The sequence below is a fragment of the Neomonachus schauinslandi genome, chromosome 6, assembly GCF_002201575.2.
Source record: "Neomonachus schauinslandi chromosome 6, ASM220157v2, whole genome shotgun sequence".
NCBI lineage: Eukaryota > Metazoa > Chordata > Mammalia > Carnivora > Phocidae > Neomonachus > Neomonachus schauinslandi.
In genome coordinates, this window is record NC_058408.1 from 75,905,628 (window position 1) to 75,925,029 (window position 19,402).

At 47.3% G+C, this 19,402-nt stretch overlaps 1 protein-coding gene across 2 annotated transcripts in view; it reads left to right on the plus strand.

Annotated features, from left to right (window-relative positions):
- The window catches only part of PAPSS2 (3'-phosphoadenosine 5'-phosphosulfate synthase 2), a 67,533-nt gene that overhangs the window by 40,833 nt on the left and 7,298 nt on the right, over positions 1-19,402 (plus strand). The window contains exons 3-9 of one of the 2 annotated variants that reach the window (XM_044915997.1): positions 3,068-3,303; positions 4,021-4,159; positions 4,710-4,828; positions 4,967-5,080; positions 6,581-6,692; positions 11,503-11,517; positions 16,326-16,531. In XM_044915997.1, the coding sequence (XP_044771932.1) occupies positions 3,068-3,303; positions 4,021-4,159; positions 4,710-4,828; positions 4,967-5,080; positions 6,581-6,692; positions 11,503-11,517; positions 16,326-16,531 (941 nt within the window). The remainder of the gene's footprint in view (positions 1-3,067; positions 3,304-4,020; positions 4,160-4,709; positions 4,829-4,966; positions 5,081-6,580; positions 6,693-11,502; positions 11,518-16,325; positions 16,532-19,402) is intronic. The other variant, XM_021696085.1, reaches the window with a different exon arrangement.

Here is a 19,402-nt window from a genome sequence, read left to right on the forward strand (position 1 = left end):
TGGGGCTTCTTGCGTTCTTGCCCCTCTCCTCTTTGGCAGGAAAGAGGCCAGCTGACGATGGCCTCCCCCGCCCCTTTCAGGTTGAGGGGATCCCGTCATTCTCATGCTCGTGCCTAAGTGCATTTACTGGTACTCATGATGGAGCCTTCCTAACTCGACAGCGAGCATTTGGCTGTCTACAAGGTTTTGGGTGTTTAGAGAATTCTTTATTGTTTTCTGATGTTTTAACATCCAAGAGAACTGTTTCACTTAATATAAAAAAAAACCCGGAAAACTGAAAACATAAGGATCTGCACAGGAAGGAAAACCAGTGATTTCCACTTAGCTGAGGATTGTCCCTTGTAAATAGAAATAATTCACTCCCACGGAGGTGACCAAACGAATCTCTCCCTTTTCCTGTGTTTTTATAGCCTCAGAATGTCACAGCTAAGACTTAGTGATGGGACAGGAATTAGTCTGGGGCTGTTCCCTTAGGCTCTGAGCACAAGGTAGAGGAAGTTGATCCCTGGGAATAGAAGTCCGGCGTAGCCCGGACTCAAAAGGAAATACCATAGACACGGTATTTCAAACTGATGCAAAGATGTTTACCCAGGTTCTGAGATCAACTGTGTGGTACTGCCTGCTCATAAATTCCGATTTATTGGGGCGCCCGGGTGGCTCAGTGGGTTAAGTGATTGACTCTTGATTTCGGCTCAGGTCATGACCTCGCAGTCGTGAGATCAGGCTCCATGCTCAGTGCGGAGTCTGCTTGTCTCTTTCTCTCTCCTTCTAACCCCTGCTTGCTCTCTTTCTCTCTCTCTCAAATAAATAAATAGATCTTAAAAAAAAAAACCAAAAACTAAAAAACCCAAATGCTGATTAATCCAACCTGAAGGGAATGCTGAAGAGTTTGGCAGGCCGGCACCTGCCTTACCCCTTCCCTTGCTCTTCAGTCATTCCTGTTCCTGTCTCCATCAGCCTCCTCCATCTTCTTCAAAGTTTTTCCTGGTGCCTGAGGCACTTGCCTTTGGTCTCCTGATTTCATTCATCCGTGGTGGAACACCTTTCTGCAGCTGGTGGGCTGGGGACAGACGGTGGGCGAGGAGCTTGCTATCTTCCAAAAGGCAGCGTTCACTTGTCATGAATCCTGTCGGGATATCCCCCCGACTCCGTCTAAGAGACATGCTGTGTGGCAGTAGATAAAACAGCTGACTTCCAGAAGCTTCCCTCTTGTTACGTGTTTGCGCTCATGGGTTTGTCCAATTTCTGTATTGGGACAAACACAGAGTCCACTTTCTATAATGTGGGACAGCCTTAAAAACAAAAGGTAACTGGTAGAAGAGGAAAAAGACCCTAAGGGATGGACTTCCCCTATCTTTTCTTACTCATAAAAAAAAAAAAAAAATCTTTTCCCAATTTATTCTGTATTTTTATGTTACAGAGATAGGCTATTGTGCAGGCAGACCAAGAGAAACAAATACTTCACATCCAGAGACTTGGTTGTGAGCCCCCAGCTGCACTTACATTAACTGTGTGATTTTGGACAAGCCAACTAAGCTGGCTAAGCCTCACTTTTCTTATTTGTGAAATGAGATAAGGATAGAACCTGCCCCTGGGAATGGGGGTAGGACTAAATAAAATAAAGCATGTGTAGACAGCACAGCACCTGGCCCTTAGGAAATAAAGCTCTCGGGACGTGTAATTTGTGCGACCTCAGTGCATTAAAATAAATATGCCAACAGTCTAGTTTAATCCAGTTATTGTGCTTTAGCTCTTCGTTTTGAGACCTGAGGCAAAACTGAAAGAAATCTCTATTATTTCCCTCATTTTCCAATGTGAGAGAACATGCCAGAGATTTAGGAATTCTGTTTCTTCTGCCTCACTGGACACAATTCTAAGAGGAATTTATCACTTAGGTCCCCGTTCAAATGAAACTGAGCCACACAAATAATGTAATAGTGTCTTCAACAATGATTTACAAAGATGGCGGCACATCCCTCATGGAGCCATTGCTTCTCGTGATTCTCTGTGAGGGCCAAGGGTGTGACTTGAAAACATAACTATCGCTGTGGAAACTGTTTGCCTTTCGTACATCACCTTTCTTTCCAAGTCGTTTTTTTAAAGTTTGTTTGTTTTTTAGTAATCTCTGCACTCAACGTGGGGCTCGAACTCATGACCCCCAGATCAAGAGTCGCATGTGCCACCGACTGAGCTGGCTGGGAGCCCCTCTTTCCAAGTCTTTATTTCCTTCTGTCCTTCGTCCCTGCTTTTCTCTTACCTTTTTTGTCTTTTCCCTCCTTCCTCCTGCCGTCTTCTACATGTTAAGCTCTTGACCTTCTTTTCTTCGCCCTAACTTTTCCTCTCCCACGCCTGGGTACTCCCCGACAGAGGCTTGGCACAGTGCTCCGTTTTTCAGGTCCAGAGGTCTTTAGGACAACTAGATTTTTGGAGCACTCCCTTTCTCCTCATGATTTCCCTCAGATAGAAATCATACAGCATGTCCCCCACCAATGCGCTTTGAAACCATGATAAAAGGCACATGGTAACTCTGTTCTCATGGAAAGGCTCCAGACCCCGAAGAGTGTAGGGCAGCTCTAAACACATCTATAGCCTAGCTCGGGATGACTGTCTTCATGTTTTGAGAATCATTTTGGAAAAATCTTGAAGCTGAAGGGATCTATTGTCAAATGGTTTGTTTAGCAGCCTCCCTAGGAGAGGTGGGCCTCCCAGTCTCCAGGACTGACTGTCCTCTCCACTCCCGCTGATTGCTGGCAGGAGGGACATGAGAACACGGTTGCCAGATCTTCTGATTTTTTTTTCCAAGAGAAGCTAGAATCTGGATTTGTATGCACAATGTTCTCATCTTTAAAACACGCTGCAGGCAAAATAGAACCCACCAAGAACCATGTACAACCCCCAGGTCTCCCTACTTATGAACCCCACTTGCTTTGAAATGCTGTAATTCTAATAGGGGACAGATGGTTATTTCGACGTTTGGAAGAAATGCAAGTACTTTGACCTGCAGTAAACTATGCTCTTCCTAGATTGTAGTGGTTTTGATTTGAGGTCAAATGATTATAATGAACAGGTCTCTCCGGTGCTGGAAAAACCACGATCAGTTTTGCTCTGGAAGAGTACCTGGTCTCTCACGCTATCCCGTGCTACTCCCTCGATGGGGACAATGTACGTCACGGCCTTAACAAAAACCTTGGATTCTCCCCCGGGGACAGAGAAGAAAATATTCGCCGGATTGCCGAGGTGGCCAGGCTGTTTGCCGATGCTGGTCTGGTCTGCATCACCAGCTTCATTTCTCCTTTCACCAAGGTAAAAGGATGGGGCGGCACACACAAGGCTGGAAAAGGAGTCGGTGAGGGCTGGGCACCCAGGGCTGTTGTAGGTTCAATTTCCCCCGCCTTTTCTTCCCTTGCTCCCTCATTTCCTCTACTTAATATCGGTCCTGTCTAGAGAGCTCCTTCATTTCCAGATGCCCAGGCACCAGCTGACATAGACCCTTCCACACTCACCTTCTGGCCGGAGTTGAAAGGAAGAAAAAGTTAAACAAGAAAAAGTCGAAAAGTCCTGTAATCTCACATCTCCAGAGTTGGAAAGCTTAGTTTGCTAAAGGAAACGGCAGTTCACTGCCAAAGCCTCAGGTCATGTGTGCTTAATGTTGAAATCGCTGAGGAAGAGGGACACTCTTCTTGTTCTAAACCAGGAAATTTCTGGGAGCTACAAATAGGATGCCACGCGCTTTGAACACTCCCTACGAATGAAATGCTCCCATGTGGCCAGCCCTGTCCTTCAGCAGAGATTTCGTCTCTGTGGCTTTCTCTGAAAGCCCTTGAAAGAGCTGTGCTCACCAGGGGAATGTTTCTGGATTTCACTCTAGAGGACCGATTCCCTGCTACCTCTGCAGAGCCCGCATGCCATGTTAACCCAAAGCTATCAAGCACCAGAGCTCACACCGGTCCACGATGAAGAATTCCATTGCGAAACCTCTTGTTCACCTTCTCGAATGTGTTCCCCCCCCCCCCCCCACAGGATCGTGAGAATGCCCGCAAAATCCATGAATCTGCAGGACTGCCGTTCTTTGAAATCTTTGTGGATGCCCCTCTAAACATCTGTGAAAGTAGAGACGTGAAAGGCCTCTACAAGCGAGCCCGAGCCGGGGAGATCAAAGGTAGGAGCGCCGGCAGCTTTTGCTCTCGAGCCTTCGTGCTCCATCCCCAGAAACCTGTCTGAAGTCTCAAGAACTGTTCTCCGCAATTGCATCTAGCACACACAACTTTTTATCGAACCACGGTATATTCAGTACGTCCACGGGCCCATTGACAGGGGGGCTGGTGTTTTGCAAGAACCGTCACCTCAGCCTTAAGCAGTCAAGTTCAGGTCCCTGAAGTGGGTGTATATCCACGAGTATGTGTCTAAGGGGAGGGTTCCAGAGTTTCTTCTTCTTTTCGTCTTCCTTTTGGATTCTAATCAGCTGCAGGGGGCTTGGTCCTAGCCACGTTTTGTTGATAATTTGGGGGCTTTCTATATTGAAAATACAGCTAGGTAAATATATACAGATATATACTTACCTATGCCTAGAGGTCAGGGACAGCTGATGACCTTTTCTGGTCTAACCTGAATTCTCAATGTAATGCATTATTCCAACACGGGTTAAACCGTACTGTTTAGCAAGCCTGTTCCATTGGTGCCGATGTGATTTTCACCCTCCTGACTTGCAGGGTTCACGGGTATTGATTCTGATTATGAGAAACCCGAAACCCCCGAGCGGGTGCTGAAAACCAACTTGTCCTCAGTGAGTGACTGTGTCCAGCAGGTGGTGGAGCTCCTACAAGAGCAGGTGGGTGGACCAGGGCGCTTTTTTTTTTTTAATTGCATAAAGTCACGATAGGTCATTTATTTACCAAAGCGTTCTTTTTACAGTTTTCTGTAAAACAGTTTCTTTTTACAGATTGTTACCAATTCTGCTTCCTTTCAGAACATTGTACCCCACACGATCATGAAAGGCATCCATGAGCTCTTCGTGCCAGAAAACAAACTTGACCAAGTCCGGGCTGAGGCCGAAGCTCTCCCTTCGTTAGAAATTACCAAGGTAAGATGGTGTGGGCTGGCCCCAGGAGAATTAGGCTTCATCGACATCATTATGATCTGTTTACAGTCACTCTGGATAATAAGGAAGGTATGGATAAGGGAAATGCAATGTCCATAAGGAAAAACACTTAATTTTTGCCTTTTTTTTTTTTTTTTTAAAAAACCTCTTGCCAAGCAGATCTCTCACCAAGAGCTGCCACAAGGTAGCCGGTCAGTGCCAGGGGCAGAGGCAGGCTGGGCAGATAACTTCTGTTCTGCAGAGGACAGCGTCAAATAGTCGTCATTATATCTTCAGTTACGCCAGAGTGCAGGCGTTGGGCGGTATCCATTTGTTGGTGGCTGCTGAGAAAAGTTTGTTCAGAATGCAAGTTAAAAAAAAAAAAAAAAGAATGCAAGCGGTTTTTTTTTTTTTTGGACAATCTAGAAGGAATTTGGAGAAAACAAAGAGCCACCCTGATCTAAAGTGATAGGAATCTTTTCCTACTCTGCAAATCCCATTCTTTCCTAAAGAGGCAGAGTGCAGCCTCGGGGGAAGGTGTAGACCCTTTGGTCACACGGATTTTACTGCCTGGAACGTGTAGGCTGCAGAGTCCCACCAAGTGCACGGCAGATGCCTTTGGCTTTGTATGTGTCAGTATTATTGGTCCTTACCAGCTGATCAGATCTTCATCGGTAACTTTTTCTTATCCCTTAAAACCTTGGGACATTTTTATAAGAGGCAGAGTAAGTTGGGAACCTGTTGCAGCTCATTCATACCTCTTTGAAGAAAGCATGGCCAATATATAAGCAGAAGCCCCTGACCCTACAGAAGAAATTGAGTACTCCAATGCTCCAGGAGCATGAGAAGTACATAATTATAATTACAGTGTGGAATGATAGTTCCAATAACAAAATGGGCTGCAAGGAACAAAAAATCTTCAAATAATCTAAGCATTGTTTTGGTCGTAGGGATGGCAGGAAAGGTCAGCAGAGCCGTGACCCATGCTTCGGGGGTTTAAAGGATGAATAGGAATTTCAGGTGGGGAGGAGGAGAGGGTGGGGAGGAGGAGAGGCCTGGGAGGAGGTAGGAAATCTCTACATCAGCCCGAAGGGCCAGAGCTTGAAGGGCTTTCAGTATCATGCTAAGAATTTTGGACTTTTTGAGTCAATGATTTGCCAATTTCAGTCAACTACCTAGTACATTTGGTGAAAATATGTAGCCCGACCAGAATTTTTGTAGGGGGAAAAAAAAAGGAAAGCATGAACAGCAGATGTTAACACAGTTGCCCATCATGAGGCTCTCTGCACCTCAATTTTTAGATCACCACTCTCTGGTAGGAAAGTTCTAGCTCAAGCTTATCTGGCCCCTTAATCGTGCGTGGTTGGCATCAAAATGGAACACTTAACACATGAAAGGTTCTGCCTTCATTCCTCTGCCAGCCAATGAGAAAGGCCTGCCCTGGGGACAGATGGCTGGGAAACAGAGCTTATGGAAATGTTCACCTGCTTTTGTGTTTTGCAGCTGGATCTTCAGTGGGTCCAAGTTTTGAGCGAAGGCTGGGCCACTCCCCTCAAAGGTTTCATGCGAGAGAAGGAATACTTGCAGGCCATACACTTTGATACCCTGCTGGACGGTATGCGCTTTTGTTTTTTACTCTTCATTGTTAAAGAAAAAAAATCGTGCTCCAAAATCTTCACAGGAACAAGAAGTGTTCATTCTTGGTATTAATTCTTGGTTCATACCTCTCACTCTGGAGATATTTAGATGATTTATGGTGTGTCTAATTCTATTATGTATAAATTCCATTTTTAGGATTTTTGGGGGGGGGTTATCCTCAAAGGATTACTGACTATTTGAAAGTAAGGAACTGAAAATCGAAGGTTTTACTTGCATGCAAAAGCCAAGAGAAGATTAAGTCTGTTTCACTCTACTTGCCTGGATACTCAGAGTAGAGGGTGATTGGGGGCCCTGTTGCCGGCTGCTGGGACCATCATGGGGCAGCGGGGGTAAACTTAGCGCACGGTGCTGACTCGCAGGGCCCTCTCACCCCCAGGGCTGCCGGGCCACTGGATGCTGAAGTGCCTCTCTTCATGCCCTTCCATGCACCACAGGAGGCTGGCTACATCCTCCGAACCCTCCTGGGGCAGCGCTAAGTCTGCCCTCTGGGCACAGGCTGAATGACTTGAGAGAGCTGATCTGGTCCAGATCGGAAGCATGTGTTATTCAGAAAACTTCCGGCCCCTTCTGTGATCATTTCCTTCCCAGAAGGGCCTGAGCTTGTCAAATGGAACTTGTCTGTTTCAAGCCCCTGAGGAATGGCTGCTAGTGGGGAGACCTGGGTCGGGGCAGGGGTGGGGGTGGGGATGACGACACACCGAGTCTGTGACACCGAGCAGGGCTTCAGACCTTTTAGGAAGAAAGATCAAGGCAGATAGTCTTTCTTGGGAAAAGATGTTCATGGCCTGGGCTTGTGACTCTGCCTGGGGGGATAAAATAACATTCCAAAATATAATTGGTTTCCGTATGGCTTGCCTTAGCAATAATAACCATATCTGTACAGCACTTGCCCATCTGCAAGGCATTTTCTTAGGCGTGATTCGCTTTGACCAGGCAACTATGGTCACCCCCCTTTAGAGATGAGAGAGCTGATCCCAGTCTGAGTGCTTCGCCGAGTTCATACCACTGGTCCAAGACCAGAGACCAGAATCTCCTGCCTTCTGGCCCAGTGCTTTCCCTACCAGGCTGCTCTCCCGGCGGCCGTTCCGATAGAAGTTAGAAGGTCAGCACATCTGTACTAGGGAGGCTGACACTTCCTTTGATGTCTTAATTCTGACACGGACGGGACACAGGCTGTTAAGTAAATGTCACTGGACACCGCGGCCAGCCACGGGCAAGAGGTTGACCCTGAGCATCCCAGCCAGAGCTGTGGCTAAAAGATGAGCGAACCACATGGGAAGTGAGGGCTCTGTTAGAGACACAGCGCTGTCACCTGTGACGAGGACTCGCTCCATAAAGGAAAGTGCCAGGGGCGCTGGGTGTGCTTGTGGAAGAAGTCGGGGTGCTTCACCTGGGGTCTAGGACTTCAGGGTGGGGGGACAAAAACCATCCTAGAGCAGGCAGAAATCCTTTGTAGTTTATGGAAGGGAGAAGGGGCGTTTTGCTGGGTTGAGAGTTCTTAGCTTTTGATAGATTCTTAAAGGAGTCTGTGATCCATAAAGATGCAGGACAGTGAATGCCGTAATAATCTATCCGGATCGTTTAGGCATATCTCGCCCCCTTCCTCTACACCCTTTCGATTTCATTTTATGGTGTTCTGCAGTTTGTAAAACACATCGATTTTCTTGTTCTTATTTGGGCCTCGCTACCACGCGGCGGACAAAGCTTTTGGTACAGGCCTCCCTGCCCAGGCCCCCCATGTGTCTGCCCCCGAAGCCCAGAGGCACGGAGCTGAGGGGGGTCACTCCCCCATTAATACTGGACTCCCGCTAGCTCCCCATTCCTGCCTGCTCATGCAGACATCCCAGTTCTTCCGGAAACCCACACCCAGGCGCTTGTGGGAGTTCTCAAGGGGGTGTTTCCCGTGCCCCGAGTCAGGCCCACGGCCATGGGCCTCTTGTCGCGTGGATGCCCGTGGCGCTCTGCACCCACAGAGGTGCAGCCCCTGCCCATTCACTCCAGCCACACTGTCCTTGGGCCCCGTAGGCCTGTGGCAGCTCACAGACTCTCTCTCAAGTGGGAAGGCAGACGTCCCCCTGCTCTGCGCGAACCTCAGCTGAGGACTCTCCAGCAGTTGCTTGAATCCCACAGTGTCAGGGAACTGGATGAAACAACCCTATGAGCTGAACCCGGGCCTTTCTTCTCCTGCGGTTGCTGGGGTGGCTCCACCAGCGGGGGTTAGGACCACGCGTCATGCTGCTTCTGGAACCCTCCCAGCCTACAGGGCCTGTCTCTGGGACCCCATACAAGGATCCTTTTCCCCTCTGGGGATTTTCTGCTGGTCTACCCCAGAGTCCACCACAGTCCACTGGACACGACTCTGCAGCCCCCGTTGTAGTGAGGATTCAGAGGTCCCCCCCACCTTCTAGAAGCTTCCTCGACTCCTATGTAAATCCAGTGATAGAAACAGATACCAGGGATATAATGTGCTGCCCACCTCTAAGTAGAGGTAAAATACCATAGTGGGGCACAGTGTGAGCTGTGGAGCCGAACTGGGTTCATGGGCTAGTGATCTGCTGTGAACTTGGGGCACATTACTTAACTCTGCGGGCCTCAGTTCCCTCATATGTAAAATGGGGCTGCTAATACAGGCCCTACCCCATGGGGATGAGGAAAGTTTAAGGAACAACTGGTCCAGTAGCAAATGTTCCCTATATTAACACCCTCCCCCCATACAATGAAAAGACGTCAAGGTCTTGAAGGGACTCTGTGGCTCCCCCATAGTTACATCAGTCTGGAAGTAGCGCAGATAAGATGTTCATCCGTCAGCCAACAAATATTTATCGAGAGTCCTCATATGCCAAGGTTTGTTCTAGCAGCTGGAGATAGAGTGGTAATGAAGACCGATATGAGCTTTCGGGGACAGATAGTACAGCCCGTTTCCTGAACCCTAGTACAGTGGTTCTTCTCCCCATATCAGTGGTTGTCAAGCCTTTTTTTTTTTTTTTTAAGATTTATTTATTGAGAGAGAGAGCGCAGGGGGGAGGGGGAGAGGGAGAGGGCGGGAGAGGCTTAAGCCGACTTTCTTGGAAACGAACCTTGTAACAACATTGGCAAATCTCTTATATTATCCAGTGTGGCTGGAGTGAATGGGCAGGGGCTGCACTCCCCGCTGAGCAAGGAGCCCCACAAGGGAGTCGATCCCATGACCCTGAGATCATGACCTGAGCCGAAACCAAGAGTCAGACGCTCAACCGACTGAGCCCCCCAGGCGCCCCTTACCCTTTTTTTTTTTTAAGCCAGATCATTTGTATGTCCGTGAACTCTGACGCAGTATATATAGCAGATGAAAATGGAGCTGCTGCTGTGTAAGGGGTGGGTTTGGCCTCCCTCCCACCTGGAGAGCAGCCCTGAGCATGTCAGGAGGAAGCCACTTACCATACCATGAGTCTCCAGGGAGAGCTCCCCTTGATGGCTTTTGGGCTGTGTAGATACAGTTAAATTCCAAAAAGTGATATATGTGTATCTCAGAAGGTCGAACAAGATCTCATTCATATGGATACCATTTAATTTTAATCAGTTCATGAAAGTCATGAGTCACCACTGACTGAAAATCTGAAATTTCTGGAGCCACAGACATGTAGCCACTGTCATCTGCCATCAAACAATTGCACATCTCTTGATCACCTGCATTCTGCAGGCAATATATATATTTTTTAATTTGGACCATGTCTCCCAAAAATACTTGGTTGGTTTTAATTTTCTCAAAAGTTCCCATTTCCCCTTAAATTAAAAAGCAAAACAAAGCAAAGAAACAAACAAAAAAACTCAGTCTGCTCAGTCGAAAAGCAAAAAAAAAAAAAAAAATTTTTTTTTGAAGTGTTTCTGATCATTACACAACAGGAGTTACTCCCTCTATCATTCAAGGTTCTACTTTCATTGGTTTATTATATCACTTTTTCACTGGATATGTAGTTTGGAGGTTGTCAGAGACCCTCCAGTCATAAATATCTCACCTAATTAAAAAATGGAACCTTAAGCTCATGTTCTTGACTGGTGGCTTCCAAGGAGAGTCACGACATGGCGGCCTCAGGAGACTTGACCATTTGATGACAAGTCCTTCACAGCTCTGAGTTGCCAAGGGGGGCTTGAGGGCTTTCCATAGGTACCACCAGCATTTATCCGGCACCTAATGTGTTCTGACCCCAGCGTTTGACACAGGATATCACATTTAATCCAGTAACACTACTGTGAAGATATTTTGCTCATATGAGGAAATAAGTCTTGGAAAGGTTAGGTAACTCACCTGAAGCCTGGCTTCAAATCCAAGTTATCCTGGCTGTAGTTCTTGTCCTTGTTCTGCTAGGTAGACTTTCGTGTCCTCTAAACATCTGGGATTCTAGAATGTTCTAGAGCAGTTTGCTATTACACCTAGCAGAGCCTGGTTTGGAACCATTGGACAATAGTTATAACATCACATATTTGTGTAAGAGACAACTTTTTGCTGAAGCTGGAGGTGCTGCTGACATGTGTTACAATTATTTCAAAACAGTTAATCATCTGAGTAATGCTTCTGGATTGCACTGAACATTATTCAGTACAAATTCTGGTCTCAGAAGCCTTTTGCTGTTATATATTCTTTAGAGCAGTAGCAAAGAGCACAGTATATTTATATGTTACATGTGTGACGTTTTGTAATAGGAACCTGTTCCTTGACATTGTTGCTTTAAGATTATTTTGGTGGAAAGCTGAAAACATGTTTCTTAATTGTGTTTGTATTTTTCTAGGCATGGTCCTTCCTGGTATGTATTTCAACTTTCCAAGTAGTTAAATTATTACAATTAGATAGTTACATTAATTAGAAATGGTTAAGAACATAATTAAAAAAATCCAAATGATCCAGTTGGAATTAACAGTTCATGATCCAATCAGTTATAATAGAATAATAATGCTACATTCTTCTGTTGATCACAGTCCAAATAACAGGAAATTTCTGGATCAGATGCAGCTGTTGTTTATAATGTCCTATTTGGCTGACAAAAGTAAACTTGTTTCTAAATTGTTGTACATTTTGTCCCTGAGATTTAAAAAAATTGTGATCCTTTCCACTAATTACTTCTACTGGTCCTCATTTAGTTCACGAATCTAGAATTTTTTTCTACTGCATTTATGAAACATTTTTAATCAAGGGATAAATTGATGTTACATGCAATTTAAATGGATGCACCTGGTTGGATTGTGCATGATTGTATTTTGTGGTGTGATTATGCATGAATTTAATTTCAAGCTATGGTGATTTGATAGTTATAGAACTGAGAATAAATATACACATTGTTATGACTGTAAACTTCTGCATTCTACCAGAATGGAAAGGTAAAACTGTGAAGCTATCATTTATCTTTGGTGTTGTTTTCATCATTGTTGTTTTCCCTTTAAAAAGCCTAGTTAAGCTCAAAGCCATGATGAGATACCACCTCACACATGTCAGAATGGCTAAAATTAACACCCCAAGAAACGACGGGTGTTGGCGAGGGTGTAGAGAAAGGGGAGCCCTCATGCACTGTTGGTGGGAATGCAAACTGGTGCAACCACTTTGGAACAGTATGGAGGTTTCTCAAAAAGTTAAAAATAGAACTACCCTATGATCCAGCAATTGCACTATTAGGTATTTACCCAAAGAATACAAAAATACGGATTCAAAGGGGCACATGCACCCCGATGTTTCAAGCGGCATTATCTGCAATAGCCAAACAATGGAAACAGCCCAAGTGTCCAATGACTGATGAACAGCTAAAGAAGATGTGGTGTATACCACATCATATATAATGGAATATTACTCAGCCATAAAAAAGAATGAGATCTTGCCATTTGCAATGACGTGCATGCATCTAGAGAGTATAACGCTAATTGAAGGAAGTCAAAGAAAGACAAATACCATAGAATTTCACTCAAATGTGGAATTTAAGCAACAAAACAGATGAACACGGGGGGAAGAAAAGAGGCAAACCATAAGAGACTCTTAATGATAGAGAACCAACTGACAGTTGCTGGAGGGAGGTGGGTGGGGGATGGGCTGGATGGGGGATGGGCATTAAGGGGGGCACTTGTTATGATGGGCACGGGGTGTTGTATGTAAGTGATGAATCATTGAATTCTAGTCCTGCAACTAAAAAAAAAAAAGCCTAGTTAAGCAATAGTGATTTCATTTTTGCTTAGGAAGAGTCCTATGCAAAAGTTGTGTGTTAGACTAACCGTGGACTTAGCACACAACGCTCTTTTGCAAAGTGAGGCAGCCCGCTGTAAGAGAGATCTCCCCAGAGCTGCGGCACACAGTGGGAAAGGCTGAAAGCCCGAGTCGGTGCTGAAAGCCATGGAGGATGCCTCAGCAGAACGTGACACTGTCGGATGAGTTCCCAGAGTGGAAGAGTTGAGGGAGGTGCTAGGCCAAGCTGCTCATCCTGTGTGGAGTTGTAGCTCCGGGTAGATGTGGTCGGTTGGCATCATTACTCAGTGGAACTCGTCTTCCTCCCCACTGCCCGCCCCCAGATTGGCTCTCGACCACCCATCAAGAAGGGCTGTTTCCCCAGGGCAGGGTTTCCCTCAAGGCCAAGAGGAACATGGGTGCGAGGCTACCTCGGGCAGGAACCTAGTGGACCAAAGGAGGCAACTGCCACAGGAAAATGGTGTTGGTTTGCGTTTTGGTTTACTTGATTTTGGTCGGGTCACTGTGAGCAGTGTGGTCAGTAACCCACAGAACACATGGTTTCTAGTCAGATCATCAGCACCCTTGAAGGCGTTCCACTTGGCTAGCCTAGACTGCGGGGTGGGTTTCATGATCTTGGATGACACACCTCCAATGATAAAGGGCTGTACGGTATGCCCCCACCCCCAGCAACCCAGGGAGGTACGGATTATTCATTATCCCATCTCTCAAGTGGGGAAACTGAGCCCAGAGGTGAACTGAGCCCACAGAATGCCTGAGCTTTGAAACAAAGGAGTCACTTGAATGTCAAAATCCATGACTTCCTGTGCAGATAGCTTACTTGTGGTTTACAAGGGCTACCCGGGGCACTGGCGGTGGGGCGGGGTGGGGTGGGGGTCAGAGGATTTTGACAGACAGGATTTCTTTGTCCCCTGCAGTTGCTATCTCTATCCTGTGACATTCTTTACACTCTAGTAACTTTGGAGAGTATGTAGAAGTTGCAAAGTGATATGCCCGGAGATGGGTTTCATAGCTGACTCCGATCTCAGATCTTTAACCCCATCAGAGGCATTCCAAATGTTGGATTTTGAAGGTTAGGTTTAAAAGACTTCATTAATTTGTGGGACATTTCCTCAAATCCATAAATAACCGCATTTGTTTCCTATGGAGTTGACTGTTTTCCTTATTCACGTGCTCTGGTTTCTTTCTGAGTCTTGACCTTGGGAATCCCCCCAGATCTCCCTAATCTTGTTCAGTGTTGTACGCTGACGGCGTGCCCCGTTTTCTCATGTGTGACTATAGTAGAGAGACGGACATAGTTGGTGGATGTCAGGCGCCCCCACAGAAGGGGGGGACACAGCTGGCTCATTTCTTTTACATTATCTGGCCTCATTAAGAAATTAGATGTTTCCAGAAAGCCCAACTGTAATCTTTGAAGCCCCAAACTGAAAAATAACTACATCTTTTAACCATTTTCTCTAGAAAACATTTAAAAAATGTCCTTCTAAGAAACCCCAAATAAGGGCGCCTGGGTGGCTCAGATGGTTAAGCGTCTGCCTTCGGCTCAGGTCATGATCCCAGGGTCCTGGGATCGAGTCCCACATTGGGCTCCCGGCTCAGCGGGGAGCCTGCTTCTCCCTCTGACCCTCTCTCCTCTCATGCTGTTTCTCGCTCGCTCTCTAAAAAATAAAATCTTAAAAAAAAAAAAAAAAGAAACCCCAAATAACTTCATATTCACTTCTAAAAATGTGTTAAACACAAGCTTTACAAAGTGACATCATTGTCACTAGTTATTGCCAGTTATTGAGCTGAGCTCTAACGTAATGATGCCCTGAGGGGTTGTTGGCCCCACACAGGAGGAGCCCCCCATGACTTTACTTTTGATTTCTTTATTAGTCAGGGTTCTCCAGAGAAACAGAGGGAGAGATTGATTTTAAGGAATTGCCTCACACAGTTGCAGAGCCTTGGCAAGTCCAAGATCCACAGGGTAGACTGGCAGGCCAGAGACCCAGGGAAGACTTGTAGCTCAAGTTCAAAGTCTGTGAGCAGAGCTCCCTCTTCTTCCTGGAAAGTTGGTCTTCTTTTGAGTCCTTCAACTGAGTCTATGAGGCCTATCACCTTATGGAGGACACTCTCTACCCCAAGTCTACTGTCTTAAATGTTCATCTCATCTTAAAAATACCTTCAGAGAAACCTCTAGAACAGCGTTTGACTGAATATCTGGGCACTGCAGCCTGGCCAAGTAGACACATAAAATGAGCCCTCACAGTTTCTAAGTCAGCTTTTAAGTAATTCTCTTGCCTCTTCCTTTGAGATCAAGCTGGTCCTAGGCATGTGTTGTAGCTGAAGATGGGATGAGAAATTCTCTGAACAGCACATCCCATACCCTCCAGTTTGTTGTGTTGTATCCTGAGAAACCAGAATGCCAGTTTACTTAAATTCCCTTTAAAGTAAGACACTTAGCGTAAAGGGGAGAGGAGCTCACTCTCCAAAGTGCATGAGCTCTACAAATCCACTTTCTATGGTTTTACCTCGTCCGTGTTTTTTGACTGATGGTTCTCAACTGCAGTTGAGCTAGCAAGGGCTGTGATCCCAGAGAAGTCTTTTCAATACCATTTAAAGGTGATGCCATGCCCGGACCACGGGAAACAGACATCAGGAGGACTCCTTCTTTGGGGTCCTACCCCATAATGTTAATTGTCTGATTTTTTTTTTTTTTTTAAAGATTTTATTTATTTATTTGGGAGCGAGCGAGAGAGAAACAGCATGAGAGGGGAGAGGGTCAGAGGGAGAAGCAGGCTCCCCGCTGAGCCGGGAGCCCGATGTGGGACTCGATCCCAGGACCCTGGGATCATGACCTGAGCCTAAGGCAGTCGCTTAATCAACTGAGCCACCCAGGCACCCTGATTTTTTTTTTTTTCAATTCAGTGTGTGTTGGTACCACAATTAGAGCCTAAATAGATAATATAAGAGATTTGCCAATGTTGTTACAAGGTTTGTTTCCAAGAAAGACTAGAGGCTTTTGTTGGCCAACCTTCATTGTGTGTAATTGGGTTTTTAAAGATTTTAAACTCTCTGGTATGTTGAGGTCAGGACCAAGCTTTCAAAAGGGAACTCAAAGGGAGATGCCCCCTTCTCATCCCCCAGATTAGATCACTCACTGAAGCCACCTCCGTGATTTGAAACTCAGCCCACTTTTCACAAATGCCCCATCTCTGGTATTGAGAAGCCTCTCGAGGGCTTCTCATCGTAGACTCTCAGGAAATTGGTTGCAGCCAACACAACCATGTTGGATTTAGGCCTTCCTGGCCTTTGCAGATGTTTGGAATGGACGTTGTGCACATTTGAGTCATCCTTCAAGGACGGCACACCTTGCATCCCATACTCATCACGTGGTTCTTTCTATAGACGGAGTGATCAACATGAGCATCCCCATTGTACTGCCTGTCTCTGCGGACGATAAGACGCGGCTGGAGGGGCGCAGTGAGTTTGTCCTGACACATGGTGGACGGAGAGTGGCTATCTTACGAGACCCTGAATTCTACGAACATAGAAAGGAGGAGCGTTGTTCCCGTGTGTGGGGGACAATGTGTGCAAAACACCCCCATATCAAAGTAAGTAGCAAGACCTTTGGAAGGGCTTTCTTGATCTTCAGTTTAGGACAAAAATCATTCCTTTTTATTCCTTCATGAAGGACTTAAAAGAAACACCAGGGTCAGATAGAGGAATGCATTTCTTTTTTTAAAATCAATTTATGAGAGAGAGAGAGAGCGCGCGCGCGCGAGAGAGCGCGCACGCGCGCATGAGCAGGGGGAGGGGCAGAGGCTAAAAGGAGAGAAACTCAAGCGGACTCTGTGCTGAGCGTGGAGCCCGAAGACGAGCAGCTTGATTCCGTGACCCTGAGATCATGACCTGGCTGAAGTCGAGTCAGACCCTTCACCAACTGAGTCCCCCAGGCACCGCCTGAGGAATGCATTTCTAGGGCAGGTCTTGCAGGCTGTGCCTTCGGAGATCTTTAGATAGGGGCAGAGAAGTGTCTTTTGTGTTCGGGGGCTGCTCTGAATGATTCAGTGAGTCCTCAGAGGCTGTGATGGCTGGCTCCCTCCGCTATATGGGAAACAACTGGACTGGGTAGATAATTGAGTCTGGCATCTTGAGTAAAGGACAGAAATCAGAGCCATAGCTAGAGCTTGTGGCACTCTCCATCTTGGAAATTCACGGGAAGCGCATTCCTTATCCAGAGTGGGTCCAACCGACCACTGGAGAGAGACTCGGAGTGTGTGCCTCGTGGTCAGTGACATCCTCTTAGTAAACAAAAATCAGTGCAGAGCAGATGGCGTTAGAGTCTCCAGAGGGAAAGAGCACATTGTCATCAGTGGATATTTTAAGATTGAAAAATGCGTTCATCTGATTAGGATTGTTTTGAGTCTATCCCGCCTAAAGGCAAAATAGGCTAAACCTCCTCAGATTCCTTCACAACTTCTGCTTGGTGGGGGTGGAGAGTCTCATGGAATTGCTGGGTGTGGTCCGTTTCCCTTAAAGGAAAGTATGTGAGATTGAATGCAAAAGCCATCCGTTGCCCAGGATGAGAGCATTTGGGTTGAAATTTTAAAAAGCTGTATAAAAGGAGGGGCCAGACTCAAAATAACCCCAGGATCTCTTCCAGCCCCGTGCCCGACAAAAGATGTTTGAATGAGCCTACTGGAATTGGTTGGGCGGATGTTGGTTTGGTTTCGTTTGTTTCAGTTGTGACATGTTGCAAGGGAGGAGGGGCTTTTTCAAGGCCTCCAAACACAAGAAGTGAATGAGCAAAGCAGCTTCTCATTTGATGGACACAATCATCCACCTTGTAGCTGAGCATCTTGATCCTGCCTCTGTTTCATCTACTCCCTGGTCCTCATGGTCTTGTGATGGGTTCTGATCTTCCGTCAGTGACCCAGAGAGAGAAGAGTGACCCTGCATCTCCCTGTACCAGAGACGTCCCCTCTTGGGGCCTGCTGTCCACATCCACTGTGGTAGTCCTAAAAGAAACACCTGAGGAAGCTCTTGAGAATTACTTCATCTTGTTGGCAGTGGAGCTCAGAATTTCTTAAAAGCCAGGGAACGTGGTGCTGTGACTCGTGGTCTTGGTCATCTGGTCAGTGACTGTCCCATGAGGTCATCAGAGGGACTCTGCAAACATTCCCGTGAGCTAATGGCGAGAAATGGGCCATTGTTAACCTGACAGAGGAAGGCACTCAGCATACACACCACATCCAGAGTGTGACGCGTGTTCGCTGGATGCACCACACACACCGTTTACAGGGAAGGGACTTTTCACTGCCCCTTTTTTAGCACCTTGAAATTTACAGTGAAATTTACACTTAAAGGTGTTTTTTTCCCCCCCCAAAGTAACCCCTCCCAAAAGTGGCATGGGCCTTGTTGCATTTCCAGTGGGCCTGGGAGTACTTGGCTGGGTCAGTTCTGGGGGTTGGCGCTGAGCGCTCCTTGTGAATCTGTGAAGGTTGGGATCCTGGCGTTAGAGAAGTATTCGGGGCTCTTTCCGGGCTGGCTCCACCTGCAAGCACCTCACCCCCATCTGGCTGTGGCCAAATCCTGGGCGTCTTCCTCCTCCCGTGTTGGTTCAGCTGCTGGGTCCTGGCGATCCATCCCCTCCCCACGGCTGGCTTGACGTTGGGCACTTTTCTGTTCCACCTTGGGCCGGGGCATCCGTTCCCCCCGCCGTGTCCTGCCTGACTCCGGCTCAGCCTTGTCCGTCCTGCAGCTGGTGCGTCCTGCCCGACCCATCCCCGGCTGGTCATGCTCCAGAGCGGGCCAGCGTGTTGTCCTCTCCTGCTCCTGCACATGCTGGTCCCTCAACCCAGACACTGTTCCTCCTGCCCCTGCCACCTCCCCAGGCTGCCACCCCGTTCCTCCTTCCTCCCTGTGACCCGCGTGACGGGGTGTGCCGCCTTTATGCTCCCAGACTTTGCCCTTGTGCGGCCCCAGCTCTTCCAGTTTTGTCACCTGCTCAGCCTTCTGCCAGCTCAGGAGATGAAGGGCTGTCTTGTTGGGCCGGGCTCACCCTGCAGGCAGAGCTCAGGGGAGGCAGCAGGTGCAGTGGGAGGAGCAGCCTGGCTTGGGGGGGTCTTGGGCGCGGTGTCCTGGCATCTGGCAGTGCCTGTGCGTCCTTGAGCGCTGCCGCTTCTCCCGTCTGCAAACGAGGCATGAAGTCCTGTCCTTTCTACCGGACAGCACAGAGATGAAGGGATGTTCTCCACGGGGACCGCCTCAGTTTTCTGCCTCTTGAGCCTCATCTCTGAACCCTTTCGTTGTGACCCTGTTTTCCCGAACACCTGCCATTTCTCACTTCCTCCTGGTTTCTTGCCCCCTCCCTGTCCCCTTTCCATTGTGACGAGTGTACCTCCCCATGCTCAACAGCTGCTCCCGCTCCAGCCCATGCACCCCGCCTCCTCCCCAGGCTGCGTCTGTGGGGCTCCTCAGAG